The sequence below is a fragment of the Lutra lutra genome, chromosome 5 (assembly GCF_902655055.1).
Source record: "Lutra lutra chromosome 5, mLutLut1.2, whole genome shotgun sequence".
In the NCBI taxonomy this organism is placed as follows: Eukaryota; Metazoa; Chordata; class Mammalia; order Carnivora; family Mustelidae; genus Lutra; species Lutra lutra.
Genome location: NC_062282.1, coordinates 86,803,211 through 86,821,158, shown reverse-complemented (window position 1 = coordinate 86,821,158; position 17,948 = coordinate 86,803,211). Strand labels below are relative to the sequence as shown.

The following is a 17,948-nucleotide window of genomic DNA, read 5'->3' as shown; positions in this document are numbered from 1 at the left end:
ACTTTAACAAGATCTATGAATACATGCTCTGAATTTGAAAATTAAAATATTGCTAATTAATTTAAAACATTTCTCAGGGCACCTGGGTCGCTCACTAGGTTAAATATCCCTCTCTTGACTTCAGCTCAGGTCATGATCTCAGGGTTTTGAGATGGAGCCCCATGTGAGATTCCTTGCTCAGCAGGGAGTCTGTTTCTCCCCCTCTCTGCCACTCCCCCAGCTCCTGTGAACCCATTTGCTCTTGCTCCTTCTCTCTTAAATAAATAAAATCTTAAAAAACACATGCATCTATAGATCCACGTCTGTGTTAACTGAATCTAAATAAGAAATTAAGTTTTCCAAGTATCAAAGGAAATACTACACATCAACCTTTAGTGTCTCCAATGAATAAAAATACCTAGAAGTAAAATCTCCCAATTAACATCTAATGAATTCAAGATTAAGTATTGTACCTAAGTACCTAAAACTTAGTATGTACCTAAAACTACCAATTAGCCTTAACTTATGCTTCCTATTAAAGAAATAAATGATTATATGTATTTTTAAATAAACTGGTGGTTCTAATATTTTATGGCACTATACTAAAACATAAAGCAAAATACTTTCAGTATTTTATTATTAAATTAAAAATGGACTGTAGGAAGGTATTTCACTATACCATTATCTGTCAAATCAAGTACTGGTTGTTCTAAAAATAAGAAGTTCCAAGTTTGGGGAAATAACGTGGTAATACTAATAAACTAACAGAAATGCTTCCATACTGCCTTTTCTTGAGAAGTAAAAACTTCAAAAAGAGATCCTTCTCACCCAGATCTCTGAAGCTTTTACAAACATTCCTTCTATGCCAATTACTGAATATCAATAATCCATACTAAGAAGTAGGTCTGTAAAGCAACTATTTTTAACCAATCTATTTAATCCATCTATTTTATCAATTTAACTATTTCCTACTATCCCAGGAAAGGAAAAAGCAAAAAGAGAACTGTTAATTGAAAAAATAATACTCATTATTTCAAAGTCTACTGTGCAGTGCGATATAACAAATATAGCTTTGCACTAAACAGTCATAATAGTCTCTATTCTTTCCACCATTCAAGTTGATAAGATTAAGGAAAGCAAAGATATTTACCTCTGTTCCCCATACTCCTCCCAGAGGCAAATCCGCTTCTCATGAAATGATCTCTTCGAGAAGGTCCATCATCCATTTCTAAATCAAGTAACAATTTGAAGCAAGTCAAAATAAGTACCTTGGTGGTACACAAACTTTTAACCTTTTCAATGTGCCATCTCCTACGACAAAGGAAGAATTCTATAAATTGGTAAGAAAGACAAATAGCCTAGTAGACTACCTAAGGAAGTTCTCCAAGAGAAAAATAAAGGGTGATTAACCTTACTCAGTAAAACAAAATGTGAATCGAAGGAAGGAGATAGTTTTTTCAACCATATGACTAACTGCAAAACAGTTTTAAGTTTGCTAATACCAAAAACAGCTAAGAACATAGGGAAACAAGCACAAATCATATACTATAGTGAAGCTACAAACTAGATCTTGATCCTAGCTCTGAAAGAATATATTTGAAAGTATATTAATTGTCATAGAGAAACTAAATCAGTACTTAAATCTCTGCATCAAGCCTAGATATAGTTTTACACATGAGTTCTATCAAACTCTCAAAGAACGAATCATTCCAATGACATATAACCCTCCCAGGAAATAGAAAGAGGTATTATTCCCCAATTGATTCCACCAAGTCAGCCTGACTTCAACATGTCAAGGATTGAAGAAAATATCTCTTAATCAAAAGTGGATGTAAAATCTCCATAACAATTATTAGCAAAGCAAACCCAATAAGAAATTAAATAGATAAAACATTATGACCAATGGGGTTAAGTCCGGTATGCAAGGGTATTTTAACATCACATCTTAAAAAGGTAATTTATAACATTAACATATCAAAAAGAAAAAAAAACTATCTCCATAGATAAAAAGTACATGAAATAACCCAACACGATTTATTACTTAAAAACATACACTTAGGGGTGCCTGGGTGGCTCAGTAGGTTAAGTATCTGCCTTTAGCTCAGGTCATGATCCCAGGATTCTAGGACTGAGCATCAGGCTCCGTGCTCAGCGGGGAGCCTGCTTCTCCCTCTCCCTCTGCCTGCCACTTGCCCATTTGTGCTCTCCCTCTGTCAAATAAATAAATAAAATCTTTATTAAAAAAAAAAAAGGATAAAAACATATACTTAGCAAACAAAGGGACATTCAGGGCAGCTCTGCTAATACTAGCAAAAGGGAAACAACTCAAACATATATCAAGAAGAGAATAAAAATATGTGGCACAGTTGCACAAGAGAGTATCACATATATTGTGCTCTATACTTTATTATGTAGTATTATGTAGTATTATATATATTGCATATGTGTAGTATATTCATACAAGAGAGTACAATTATAAATAGACCAAAACAACTGGCTGGCAACATGGATAAACTTTAAAAACAACACTGGAGGGGCGCCTGGGTGGCTCAGTGGGTTAAGCCGCTGCCTTCGGCTCAGGTCATGATCCCGGAGTCAGGAGTCCTGGGATCGAGCCCCACATCGGGCTCTCTGCTCAGCAGGGAGCCTGCTTCCTCCTCTCTCTCTGCCTGCCTCTCTGCCTGCTTGTGATCTCTCTGTCAAATAAATGAATAAAATCTTTAAAAAATAAATAAAAAATAATAATAAAAACAACACTAGATGAAAAATTTAAATTGCAGAAAAAGACCATAAATAGTAAGATACCAGTTTTGTAAAACACAAAGAACAAACTTAAACGCAGTGTTTGGGGAGACATACATATGTAATATGTTAACAAAGAAAGGAAAACAATGCAAGATAGGAATTGGACAGGAGAGAACAGGAAAAGCATATATAAGCTATGTAACAGTAATAGTAATGTTTTTAAACAGGTGATCATGCAAAATATTTATTAAGGTTTATAATTTGCATATGACATTTTAAATACAGTATTTTTATGAAAATGTCTTCAATAAAGATTCAACAAAGTCACAAGGTAACAAGTATTCTTTGAATTTTTAACTCTAACTAGTTGCCCACATAGCTAACATAGTAAAAAAAGACTAAGTAAAAAAAAGTGCAAAAAAAAAATTTGACCTACAATCCCTCTTCTGTATGTTCCCTTTCTTGCCTGATTCTGGCATCACAGTTCACATGTTTCACAGTTCACATGTGTAGCCTCTCTTGCTGAGGTTACACATTTCATCAGGTAACCAAAAGGTTGCTGAATTTTAGGCAGTAGTAACCAAGTTAAGTTCAAATGTTCTCAGATCATACAGAGTTCAAAGACAACTTAAGAAAGATTTACTCAAATTCTAACTGCTCCAATATTCAAGGGATTCCACATGGAAGTACCAGTTACAGTAGCACTAAAAAGTTGCATAGCTTTTGGCACACAGTAAACAGAAAAGCAAAGGTAATATTAAAAGGATAAGGACACAGACAGAAAAATTAGCAATTCTCTAAATACTAACTTCTAATGTTTGCCAGGCTCTCCCCAAATATATAAGATGAGAACAGCCATGCTTCAGCTGGCTCAAATTTTAAAGCTATGCTGTATAATACTACCATCCTTACTCATATGTGGCCATTTAAACTCAAAATTAAGTTAATTAAAATAAGCAAAATCAAAACTTCAATTCCTCAGTTGTACTCATTAGTCACATTTCAAGTGCACCCTGTGGCTATATTAGCCAGTGCAATTAAAAAATATTTCCAGGGGCGCCTGGGTGGCTCAGTGGGTTAAGCCTCTGCCTTCAGCTCAGGTCATGATCTCAGGGTCCTGGGATCGAGCCCCGCATCGGGCTCTCTGCTCGGTGGAGAGCCTGCTTCCCCCTCTCTCTCTGTCTGCCTCTCTGCCTACTTGTGATCTCTGTCTGTCAAATAAATAAAATCTTTAAAAAAAAAAAATTAAAATAAATAAATAAATAAAAAATATTTCCATCATTGCAGAGTGTTCTAATAAACAGCACTGGTCTTAGACTGGTAGTTCCCAAGCTGTGGCACAAAGACATCAATGGAAAAGGAGTATGCTTCCATCCTGAATCAACTTATAAAGCCAACTTCAGTACAGTGGTACTCAAATACATAAGAAAGTAACATACTTAAGACACTGCAAGCTTTTAAGAATCAACAGGAATTGTTTTACCCTCAACTAACAAACTAAAATATCCTTTACTCAATTAATTGAAATTCCTATATATGCTTCCTAGGATTTCTTCTATCTTTTGACATTTATATTATTTCACCACTGATTTTTTTCTCTCTTCAACTGCTATAATTTCAAGTAACTCTTCATCTAACCCATGTTGCACTTAAGATCCACATGATACATGTCCCTTTGGTTACTACAGTAACTAGATCCATACTTCTCCCAAATTCTATGACAAAAACCCAATTACTAAGATGGAAGGCCAAAAATTAAAATTACCATAGAAATAAGTGTGGAGAGGCAAAAGGATAGATGATTTCCTAATAATGGGGTGCCTGGGTGGCTCAGTGGGTTGGGCCTCTGCCTTCCGCTCGAGTCAATATCTCAGGGTCCTGGGATCGAGCCTACATTGGGCTCTCTGCTTGGTGAAGAGCCTGCTTCTCCCTCTCTCTCTGCCTGCCTCTCTGCCTACTTGTGATCTCTTTCTCTCTGTCAAATAAATTTTTTTTTAATCTTAAAAAAAAAAAAGAATTCCTAATAAGAGCATGGAATCTTGTGTTCTGAAACCTCACTCAAGTCAAGCAAACATAGTTAAATATGTACAAGCTATACCGTATTATGCCTATTAGTAAAGAAAGGGTCACAGAGTATGAAAGCTTTGTAAGCACTGTAACGCTTAACTAAAATGCCTATGATGCTGTATCACACAAGCCTTAACTACACTTGGTATTGAGAATGAAAACCTGATATGGTTATATTCCTATATGGTTTCGCCTATTTTAATAAATTTCCAACCATGTCTGGAAAGAAAAGCAAATTCTCATTATATATATTTTCTTTCCCCAACAGTTACAGGACTTGTTTGGCGAAATAAAATAAAGTGCAACAGATCTAATCAAACAATACAAAGTACTGTCTCCTTCTGCAAAAGCATTCTACATTGGTATACAGCTTTATGCTTTACAAAATGACTTTATATGCATCACCTCATTTGATCTTTATCCTTATAACAACCCTGTTAGGAATCAGGATAGGTGTTGCCAAGTTTGCTTTTAGAAAAAAATGAAATGAAGTAAAAATCACAAAATAACACAATCTACAGGTGCTAGGTCTAGAAGGCAGGATTTCCATCTCAAAACTGTCCTCAACTATACCCATTCCAAAAATAACTTAAATTATTGGAACTAAAAGCAGACAGAAAAAAAAAAAAGAAAAACAGAGAGAGTACGCTAACACCCAAAAAGAAAAACTTAAGATTCAAGTAGTTTATTACCATCAAAGTAAAATTAGTTGACAACTGAAACAAGTAGTCAAATTCAAGATAGGTAACTGTTATCAGATGTGCACAAGAAAATTATCATTTGAGGACCATAAATACCAGGCACTATGCTATGTTAGGCCTTTATATATATTAACTAGCTTATTTAACACTTAAACATAAAAGGTATTATCTTCATTTTAAAAATGAGAAAACAAATAGTTTAGAGAACCTAGCCAACTTCACCAAGGTCATCCAGCCAGCATGAAGACTGGACTTCAATTTGAACTCAATTATCAGACTTAAAGACCTACTTATTGAAGACCTGTACACATTTTGTACAGTAAAACTGAGAGGCACCTTGCTATCTCCAGGTGGTAAATAAGAGGACAAGTTGAAAATAATTTTGGAAAACACCCTATTAGTCATTCAAATTTGAAAAGTAAAACAGAGGACAGATAGAAATATTTTTAGGGCTTACAGAAAATAGCATGTAAAAATTTTAAAAAGCTCAAGGTAGAATCTAAATATGATGGTCCAAAAATAGAAGGGTCTAATAAAGAATTAACCCATCCTGGGGCACCTGGGTGGCTCAGTGGTTGGGCCTCTGCCTTCAGCTCAGGTCATGATCTCAGGGTCCTGGGATCGAGTCCCGCATCGGGCTCTCTGCTCTGCAGGGAGCCTGCTTCCTCCTCTCTCTCTCTCTCTCTCTCTGCTTGCCTCTCTGCCCACTTGTGATCTCTGTCAAATAAATAAAATCTTAAAAAAAAAAAAAAAAAAGAATTAACCCATCCTTTCTTCTTTGCTATTAGCATATAGTTAAGAGGAAATAGGCAATTACTTTAATTTTTTAAATTCATTATAGGGCTTTCTGCTCTCACTTTCATGAATTTAATGATATGCCATCACTTAGTTTTATCAGTTCAATCCCCATCATAATAAATACACAGTAAGAAAAATATTGGTAAAGAAGTCCATGATACTAATAAATGATGAAGTACAGATATTGTTCTTTAGGGCTCTGAAGCCTATCAAAAGAAATAAAAAGGAACTCCATTTAAAAAGAAATTAATTAAAGCAATTCCCACTAAATGACCAAAGAATACATCCCACATATAATCACATTTGGACCAGATCCAGGAAGGAGTAGCAAATTTTGAATAACTTAAAAGAAATCCACATATTTAACCACCAAGCAAAAGAACAAAGAACTATGGGACTTCACTATGAGCTCTAGTCCTCCTGTAATCTTACAACTTGCCTCCAAAGTGATCTGCTTAACCCAAGGTAAGAAGGGTAAGGGAAGATAAAGACTTGGTGGCAAAAAGTTCTGAAACAACTTCTTAGTATTTAGGGCTACTCGCTTCCTAATGTCTAATCCCCTTCATTACCCCAAGTAGCTCAAAGACTAAACATTTATAATTCATCAATGTTCAGTCTTCCAAACAGATAATGTAATTATGAAAGTAATGTGCACAAAAATTGCCTGGGAATCTTATTAAAACGTAGACTGTAATCCAGGAGAGTTCTGGGTAGACCATTAGAGTCTGCAGTTCTTTTTTTTTTTTTTCCTCATTTGAGAGTGGGAAAGCCCACACAAATGGGTGGGGGGTGGGGCAGAAGGAGAGGGAGAAGCAGACTCCCCACTGATCAGGAAGGTGGGCAAAGGGCTCTATCCCATGATTCTAAGATCATGACCTGAGCCAAACTCAGATGCTCAACCAAATGAGCCACCCAGGCACCCCTAGACTCTGCATTTCTAAGAAATTCACAGGTGACATTGATGCTACTTGTCTGCCAACCACATTCCAAGTAACAAGATTCTTACATCCACCAAAAGACATACCAGAAAAATATGCATAACAGAAAAGTTCAAAATAGGAAAACTACCCACATGCCCATTAATACAACTTATGGTATAGCTGGAATACTATATATCCATAAATAACCTATAACTACTTCTTTTTTTTTTTTTAAAGATTTTATTTATTTATTTGACAGAAATCACAAGTAGGCAGAGAGGCAGGCAGAGAGAGAGGAGGAAGCAGGCTCCCTGCTGAGCAGAAAGCCCGATGTGGGGCTCGAACCCAGGACCTGGGATCATGACCTGAGCCGAAGGCAGCAGCTTAACCCACTGAGCCACCCAGGCGCCCCAACCTATAACTACTTCTAATAACATGGAGAGAAGCTTGAATACAAGGGAATATAATGTATAGTTTCATTTTGTATGATTCCTATTTATAGGAAAAACTGACCTAGATTGCTAGAAATTAGAAGCGCAGTTACTCCTAGTCAGAGTGATAGTGCCTTAAAGGAAGACATACAGGGGTTTTTAGAGCTCCACTAATGCTTTGTTTTTTGATTTGGTGTATTCAGCTTGTTCAAATTCAGTGAGCTATACATTTATGATTTATATCTTACTTAAAAATACTGAATGTGTGTGTGTACACTATGGTGCAAAAAATTTTTTTTCTTTTTAAAAAAAGAAGAATCTGGCCTAGACACATATACGGACAAAGGCAACTAAACTTGTAATAAACAGGTAATTTCCATGTTCTAGAGCTTATTTTTTTAAAAAGATGAAAGGCATAAAACCAAAATTGAATTAGGACAACACAAGAAAAAAAAATGAGGGCAATCTTTCTTAGTTTAAAAGTGCTAAATAGGGGAGTCTGGTTGGCTCTGCCAGTTAAGAATCTCACTCCTGATTTCAGCTCAGGTCATGATCTCAGGGTCGTGAGACTGGGCTCAGCACTGAGTGCGGAGCCTGCTTGAGATTTTCTTTCACCCTCTCCCTCTGCACCTCATCATCCCACCCCTGCTTGTACACATTCTCTCTAAAAAACAAAAAGAGACAGGGAGAAAAAAAGATCTGTCTCCTTAAAAAAAAGTGCTAAATAAAGCATTTCATTTCATTGAATACTGCAATAAAACAGCTATTCAGGGTTTATCCTAGGAACACAAAGTTAGTTCAAGTTTAAAGAATTCTACTTATATCACTACACTAAGAGATTTAAAGGAGACAAGAGAAGTCAGTATTTCAAAAAAAAAAAAGGCATTTGTTAACATTCAACTGCCCCCTTTTTTTTAAATTGAGACAAAGGGGAGGAGCGGCAAAGGGAGAAGTCAGGGGGGAGAGAGAGAGAGACTCTCAAGCAGGCTCTCCACTGAACACAAAGCCTGACGTGGGGCTCAGTCTCATGACCCAGAGATCATGACTTTAGCCAAAATCAAGAGTGGGATGCTTAACCAATTGAGCCACCCAGGCACCCCTCAAGTGCCTTTTCTAAACAAAACTAGTATTTGAGCAGAAATGGAAAGAAACTTCCTATTTAGTGAATGGTAGGTTTTATCCATTGCTTTAAGACAAGAAAAAGAGAACAAAATTTTGTAAGATGAAATTTTCATCACACATCAATAAAGAGAATATTTAACAGATGGTGCTGGGAAAACTGGGTTACTTTATGCAGGGAAAAATGGGATCTGTATTTTACATCAGATTCAAAAGAATGGATTCAAATGTACACTTAAGAATGGTTCAGTGGCTCAGTCGAGTAGCTGACTCTTGATTTCCACTCAGGTCTTGATCTCAGGGTCATAAAATCGAGCCCTGTGTCCAGCTCCACTGGAAGTCTGCTTCAGATTCTTTTTCTCCCTCTCCCTCTGCCCCTCCTCCCTGCTTGCATGCAAGTATGCTCTAAAAATAAATAAATCTTTTTAAAAAATGGTTAAGCAGGGAAAATGTATTCAACTTGATAAAGACAACCTACAAAAAAATCCACAGCTAATATCATATTTAATAGTGATAAACTCAAAGTTTTTCAACTAAAATCAAGTACAAGTCAAAGATGTGCCCTTTCATCACCCTTTTCAATATCATACTACAAGTGTAGCTAAAGTAATAAGGCCAGAAAAGAAAATGAAAGGCACACATATTGGGAGAGAAGAAATAAAACTGTCTTTTTTCACAAATGACTTGATCATCTATGTAGAAAATCCAAAATAATGACAAAAAAACTCCTGGAACTAATACGCAGTTATAACAAAGATCCAGGATACCAGATTAATATATAAAATCAACTTCCTTCTTGTATACCAGTAACATAAATTGACTTTGAAAATAAAAACACATTACCATTTACATTAACACTCAAAAAAATGAAACAGGTGGATATAACTATATAAAATGTATAGAAGATCTATATGAGGGCGCCTGGGTGGCTCAGTAGGTTAAGCCTCTGCCTTCGGCTCAGGTCATGATCTCAGGGTCCTGGGATCAAGCCCCGCATTGGGCTCTCTGCTCAGCGTGAAGCCTGCTTCCTCCACTCTCTCTCTGCCTGCCTCTCTGCCTGCTTGTGCTCTCTGTTCATCAAATAAATAAATAAAATCTTTAAAAAAAAAAAAAAAAGATCTATATGAGGATAACTATAAAACTCTCAGGAACAAATCCAAGAATTAAATAAATGGAAAGATATTTCACATTCATAGACAGGAAAACTCTTTATTGTCAAGATGTCAATTCTTTCCCAATTGATCTCTAGATTCAATGCTAACCCAATCAAAATCCTAGCAAGTTATTTTGTAGATAGTGACCAACTGATTCTAAAGTTTCTGTGGAGAGTTTACATTCTCTACCTAGAATAGCCAACATAATATTGAAGGAGAAGAACAAAGTTGGATGACTGACACTATGCAACTTCAGTACTATTACAAAGCTATCGTGATCAAGACAGTTTAGTATTAACAAAAGAATAATCAATAAAACAGAATGAAGAACCAAGAAATACCCATATAAATATGGTCAACTGATCTTCGACAAAGTAGCAAAGGCAATACAATGGTGTTTTCAATGAATGGTGCTAGAACTAAACATCCACACGAGGGGGGGGAATAAAAGAGCCAAGAACCAACCTTACACCCTTCACAAAAATTAGCTCAAAATGGATCACAAATCTAAATGTACATGCAAAACTACAAAACTCCTGGAAGATAACAAAGTAGAAAACCTAGATGACTTTGGTTATGGAGATAACTTTTTAGATAAACACCAAATGCATGATCTATTAAATAAATAATTGATTAGCTAAACTTCACTGAAGTTAAAAACTTCTGCTCTGCTAAAATCTTAAAAAATAATAATAAAAAAAAGGGGTTGGGGGGAGCACCTGGGTGGCTCAGTCAGTTAGGCAACTGATTTTTTATTTCAGCTCAGGTCATTATTTCAGGGTAGTTCTATCCAGCCCAGTTTCAAGCTCCACTTTCGGCATGGAGTCTGCTTGTCCTTCCTCCTCTGCTCCTCCCACTGCTCTTGCATGCTCTCTCTCAAATAAGTAAATAAATAGAATCTTAAAAAACAAAACAAAACAAAACAAAAAGCTTCTGCTCTGCAAAAGGCAATGTCAAAAGAATGAGAAAACAAGCCATACCCTGGGAGAAAATATTTGCATAAGACACATCCTTTAAAGGACTATTAATCCGAACATACAAGGAACTCTTAAAACTCAACAATAAGAAAACAAACCTAATTAAAAAAATGGTTCCAAAGCTTTAAAAGATACAATGGAGAAATGCAAATTAAAACAATAAGGTACCACTACACACCTTTCTGAATGGTCAAAATTCATAACACTTGACAATACAAATTACTAGCAAAAATGTATAGCAACAGAAATCTTTACTTATTTCTGATGGGAATGTACATTTACATGTACATTTACAAAAGTAAACCTACTCCTACCATATCATCCAGTAAGCATGTTCCTTGGTATTTACCCAAAGGAGATGAAAACTTACATTCACACAAAAACCTGCACACAGATGTGTTTCTAGCAGCTTTATTTCTAATCACCAAAACTTGGAGGCAGCCAAGATGTCTTTCAATAGGTAAATGAATTAAAAACTGTGTTACATCCAGACAACAGCATATTATTCACTGCTTTAAAAAAAAAAAAAGAAAAGAAAAAGAAAAAGAAAAAGTAAAACTGGGCGCCTGGGTGGCTCAGTTGGTTAAACAACTGCCTCCAACTCAGGTCATGATCCTGGAGTCCTGGGATCGAGTTCCGCATCAGGCTCCCAACTTCATGGACAGTCTGCTTCTCCCTCTGGTCTTCTCCCCTCTCATACTTTCTCTCACTCTCTCTCTCTCAAATGGATAAATAAAATCTTAAAAAAAAAAAAACTGAGCTATCAAGCCATGAAAAGACACAAAGGAAACTTAAATGCACATTACTAAGTGAAAGAACCTAATTTGAAAAGCCTGCATACTATATGATTCCAATTATATGACATTCTAGAAAAGGTAAAACAATGCAGACAGTAAAAACATTATTGGTTGCTAGGGGAAAGAAGAGGAGAGATGAATAGGCAGAACACAGAGGATTTTTAGGGCAGTGAAAATTCTTTTTTGGTACCATAATGATGGATACATTCATCCAAACCTGTAGAACTTACAACACCAAGAGTGAGCCCTAACTGTGGACTTTGGGTGATTATAATGTGTCACTGTAGGTTCATCAATTCCAACAAATGTACCACTCTGGCTGGGAATGTTGATAATGGGGGAGGCTATGCAGGCGTGGGATAAGTACATATGGGAAATCTCTATGTCTTCTCAATTTTGCTATGAGCCTAAAACCGCTCTAAAAAAATGAAGTCTTATTAAAAAATTTTTTAATTTAGGGGCACCTGGATGGCTCAGTGGGTTAAAGACTCTGCCTTCGGCTCAGGTCATGATTCCAGGGTCCTGGGATTGAGCCCCGCATCAGGTTCTCTGCTCAGTGGGGGGGCCTGCTTCCTCCTCTCTCTCTGCCTGCCTCTCTGCCTGTGACCTCTGTCTGTCAAATAAATAAATAAAATCTTTAAAAAAATTTTTAATTAAAAAAATGGTTAAATTGGTAAATTTTATGTTATTTTACCACAATTAAAAAAAAACAAAAACAAAAACTTCACTGTTACTGCTAAAGACTCATGGCCTGGGGTGACCAGAAAAACCCAAATGTCAAAGATTCTTTGTTGTGAGCCCTGGATGTATACTCATATTGCATGCACTATGTTCTGATTTGGCACTCAAATAATTATGGTTACCATGTTTTTTGTTTTTTTCAAAAAAAAAAAAAAAAAACCAACCAGATTTAGATGATTAAAAGCTAAATGTGAATGGCAAGATTTCATTTCTTTTGATGGCTGCATAGTATTCCATTGTGTATATATACCACATCTTCTTTATCCATTCGTCTGTTGATGGACATCTAGGTTCTTTCCATAGTTTGGCTATTGTAGACATTGCTGCTATAAACATTCGGGTGCACGTGCCCCTTTGGATCACTACGTTTGTATACCAGCAGTGCAATTGCAGGGTCATAGGGTAGTTCTATTTTCAACATTTTGAGGAACCTCCATGCTGTTTTCCAGAGTGGTTGCACCAACTTGCATTCCCACCAACAGTGTAGGAGGGTTCCCCTTTCTCCGCATCCTCGCCAGCATCTGTCATTTCCTGACTTGTTAATTTTAGCCATTCTGACTGGTGTGAGGTGATATCTCATGGTGGTTTTGATTTGAGGGTATCATGCTTAGCGAAATAAGTCAATCGGAGAAAGACAACTATCATATGATCTCCCTGATATGAGGGAGAGGAGATGCAACATGGGGGGTTGAGGGGGTAGGAGAAGAGTAAATGAAACAAGATGGGATTGGGAGGGAGACAAACCATAAGTGACTCTTAATCTCACAAAACAAACTGAGGGTTGATGGGGGGAGGGGGTTGGGAGAGGGGGGTGGGGTTATGGATATTGGGGAGGGTATTTGCTATGGTGAGTGCTGTGAAGTGTGTAAACCTGGCGATTCACAGACCTGTACCCCTGGGGATAAAAATATATGTTTATAAAAAATAAAAAAAATTATAACCCCCCCCCCAAAAAAAAAAGCTAAATGTGAAAGGTAAAACACTAAATATAACATAGATGGTTACTTCTGACATAGGAGTAAGGAAGAGTTTAAATAAAACAACAAAAGCAAATCAGAAAGCAAATAAAAAAATATTCTTTCAAGTACTTCATAATAAAATTTTTGTTCAGTAAGGGACATCATGGACAAAGACAGATACAGAATGGAAGGAGATATTCACTATCAGAAGCATAATATCTAAAATATAGGAGGACTGCCTGCCAATCAACAAGAGGAAACAGAACATGCATAATACAAAAATAGACTAAAAATATGAAGAGGCAACTTACAGAAATGGAAACCTAAAACAATAACATGCACATAAAGGAGAGTTAAGCTCTTAATAATAAATAATAATAAGATAAATACATTTTAAAAATGAGATTTTACTTTACACCGAATAGAATGGCTAAAATTAAAATACCAAATATCAATGGAGACATAAAAACCTTCATGTCCAACTGATGGGAGTATAGACTGGTATAGTTATTCCAGAAAGCAAGTATTAAATACTTAGTCAAATTAAGTACACATATACCCATGACCTTGTAATTCCTTTCCTGAGTCCATTGCCTAAAGACATTCTCACTACACCCTAATAAGTGAATAGTGTAGAAATGTTCATCCTTGTGGTGGCGGAGGGTAATAGGAGATCTTCTCAGTGTCCATCATGGGAATAGGGAGGTAAATAAAACTTGATGATAACGTGTATGAAATACCTTGCAGTAGTAAGAAATAATGACACCAATTATCAATTACAAAGAGATTTTAAATGCAGCAGGGGGTGGAAAAGAATGAGATCCTTAGCTCTATTACATTTTTCTAAGTTAAAAATAGATGCATAGAAAAAACAGGCACACAAAACATTTTAAAACACACACATAAAAAAGAATAGTTCCTCTGGGGAAAAAACAGGGTAAGAAATCCCTGACACTCCCTCACATAAATAGCTGGGTCTAGGAATAATTCAAATCATTCAAAAATGTGTAATGAAAAAATCAGCAAAGGTAGCATAAGGTCTGTGCAATACAATGAAGTAAGGAAGAGGGAAGAACATAACAGCACAATGACATAGAAAACAGTTTTAAAAACTTAAATCCTCTAAACAAACACTAGCTGATTCCTCTCTAGGGAAACTTCTGCGCCCAAGAAAACTTCCTGGCCCAAACACTCCATAGTAGAACTAATCAGCCAACAAGATGTGTCCATGCACATAAAGTTGATTTCTCATTGGCATTTTATTTAATGTTCCACTCTAAATACAAAAAGACACACAAGTATCACCAGACTTTTGGAAAAAACCACCTATATTAAAAGACACAGACTAGGCCAAGGCCAGGTGGGACAGCAAAGGGCCATGCCTGAGTTAGCTCCAGTAAGAAAGGCTTCCCATGCAGAAACCCAGATTCAGGATCTTTGGGACTCCACTTTGGCAGACACCCATCCAGGGCCCTTGTTTGGGGCAGAGAATGGGTGGAGCCATGTTTACGGGCACGCTAGGCCCCAAGTGTAAGATATAGACCCTGGATGGAGCCAGAGACGGCACTCTTGAACAAACCAAGTGTGAACCAGGTTGATTCACTGGGGGCCCAGCCTGGACCGGGGTGCTCAGGCGTGGCAGGGGTGAAGGGAAAGGAAAGAAACTGGTCTGGTGCCTACAATGGGTGTAGAGCTCAGCCAACTTCACATCACAGTTACTGAGTCCAGAAAAAGCGTTTTAAAAGATTTAAGATTCTGAGTAAATGATGTATGACAGAGGCTTAAGTATGACAATTGAGCCACTAAAGTATTATAGTTTGGGTTGAGTTTAAGAAGTAGGGAAGACATGTTGGAAAGAATAGAATAGGATATGAAAACCTAAGCAGAGTACACATTCTTTAATTATCCCATGTTTTTTTGTGATCGAGGTTTAGAGGGAATGGCCATTTATTATGTTTTTTAATATGTTATAAACTTTCATATTGAGCATTTTTCCTCATTACTAAACAAAATGATGAGGTTTTAATGTTGAAATAGCATTAACAGCCTCAACCAAAAAAGCATAATTCCTAGGATTAAATAGTCTAAAGATATGCAACAGCTTTATGAAGAAATTATAAATAAATGAGATATAGGCCCAGGAGATAACTGGGCTTATAGATGTAAAGACAAAATGTAGTAAGGATACTATAAAGATATCCAAGTTAATGTACAAATCTACTGCAGTTTTATGAAAATGGGAGTAAGATTTTTGTGAATTTAAGTAAACAGATTCTCAATTTCATTTGGAAAAATAAAGGTCAAAAATATAATTCTGAAAAAAGAATGAAAGGAGACTTGTACTAGCAGATAATAAAACTTATTAGAAGCCCACAGAATTAATGCAGTACTACTTTGTGCATGGTTAGACACAGAGAGCACTGGAAACTGAAAGAGAACCCAGATGCCAAGTGTACTGGGTTGAATAGTGTCTCCTCAAAATTCATGTCCTTTCTGCAACTTCAGAATGAGACTTTATTTAGATGAAGGTTACTGCAGATGTAATTGGTTAATATGACATCATACTGGAGTAGGGTAATCTTAATATGACTGGTATCTTTTAACAAGAGACACTGAGACCCAGACATACAAAGGTTGAACACCTTTTACAGTGAAGACAAATGCTGGAGTCATGCAGCTTTAAGTCAAGAAATGCCAGGAATCAACAGCCATTGCCAGAAGCTAAGACAAAGGCATGGAACAGATTCTCTCCTAGAGGCTTCAGAGATAGCATGGCTCTGCTGACACCTTGAATCCAGACTTAAGGGAATAAATTTTTATTGTTTTAAATCACCCAGTTGTGGGGGTGCCTGGGAGTCTCAGTTGTTAAGCAGCTGCTTTCCTCTCAGGTCATGGTCCCAGGGTCCTGGGATCCAGCCTCATGTCAGGCTCCTGCTCTCTGAAAACACTACTTTCCCTCTCCCACTCCCCCTGCTTGTGTTCCTGCTCCTGCTCTCTGTCAAACAAATAAATAAAATCTTTAAATAAATAAATAAATAAATAAATAAATAAATAAGTATCCCCCAGTTGTGGTACTCTGTTACAGCGGCATTAGGAAACCAATATAGAGACGTTCAAAAGCAGTGTTGGGACAACTGACTTTTCGATTTGGAAGAAAACATTAAGGAAGATCACCACTATATACCACAAAATGACATTCCAGATAAATTTAAAATCTAAACATGACAAGTAAAACATAAGCCTTTTGAAAGAAAATTTAGAGTATTTTTGTAACCTAGATTTAGAAAACTTTCTTGAAATACAGTAAGCAAAATGACTTAAGAAATAAGGGCATTGGGGAAGGTATGTGCTATGGTGAGTGCTGTGAATTGTGTAAGTGATGATTCACAGACCTGTACCCCTTAAGTAAATAATACATTATATGTTAATTAAAGAAAAATAGTGGCTCTCAGGGCTAAGATTGTAGGGAAGTTTTATTTTTTTCTTTATACTCTTTTGAACTTGCAGTTTTTCTCCAAATGCATTTTGTATATACCTTTAAAAAAGCAATAAACATTAGAAAATGGAAAAAAGACATACTGATATATTTGCATTGAAACTGAAAATTTATGTATAATATGAGCATAAACAGACAAGACATATACAAGAAGGAGGTATTTGTAACCTAACATAGTCAACAATTAATCAATTTTCAATTAATCAATCAATTAATCAATTTTTTTTCTGTAACGAAATCCTAGAAATGAAAGACAAGTGATCCAGTAAAAATGCAAGCAAAGAATCTGGACACTTCAGAGGACTGAAAACAAATGGTTGATGGATAAAAGAATGATTAAATGACATATTTAGAAAATGGGACATGACACAAAATTAAAATAAATCATTTCTGTGTATTTCAACATGGAAAGATCTCACAATGTTGAATGAAAAATGCAAGCTATAGTATAATAAAGTATTGTGCATAAGATAAAGAAATACTTATAGATACTTATGTGTATTTAAGAATTAAAAGCATGAACTAAAAAAGTGTGTGTCATAATGTTTGCTTCTTGGAAGAGAGAATAGGACTGAGTATAAGAACAATATTGAAGAGAGACCAAATAGCACTTGAGTTTCATCTGTCATATTCTATTTCATTAAAAGGAAATCTGAAGAAAATGTTAAATTTGTTAAATTGGTGGCAAATACTAGGATACTTGCTATCATGTTCTCCAATTTTTCTCTACCTTCAACTTCCGAAAATTAAAGCAATAAACAATGAAAAAAAATCAAAGACACAGGCTAAGACAAACACAGGAAAGAAAAATACCTAAGGAACAATAAAGGCAACAGAAAAACACCTTCAAATGAAATTTTAATAATCCTCAGAGAATAAAATAGCACAAGGAAATTTCTCAGGAGTAGAGAACATGAATTTCAGACTTAACAGGCCCACTAAGTGTCTTGCTCAATAATTAGAAAGTCCACATCCAGGTTCATAATCATTAAATTTTCATTATTCAGAAAATGAAGACCCTAGAACTTTGGAAGAGTTTAGAAAAAGAATCATATACAAAGGAC

The 17,948-nt window shown here is 36.0% G+C and overlaps 1 protein-coding gene across 4 annotated transcripts in view; it reads right to left on the bottom strand.

The window, feature by feature from the left end:
* The window catches only part of DDX4 (DEAD-box helicase 4), an 84,689-nt gene that overhangs the window by 50,614 nt on the left and 16,127 nt on the right, over positions 1-17,948 (bottom strand). For all 4 annotated transcript variants that reach the window (XM_047731200.1, XM_047731201.1, XM_047731202.1 and 1 more), the window contains exon 4: positions 1,130-1,207. In XM_047731200.1, the coding sequence (XP_047587156.1) occupies positions 1,130-1,207 (78 nt within the window). The remainder of the gene's footprint in view (positions 1-1,129; positions 1,208-17,948) is intronic.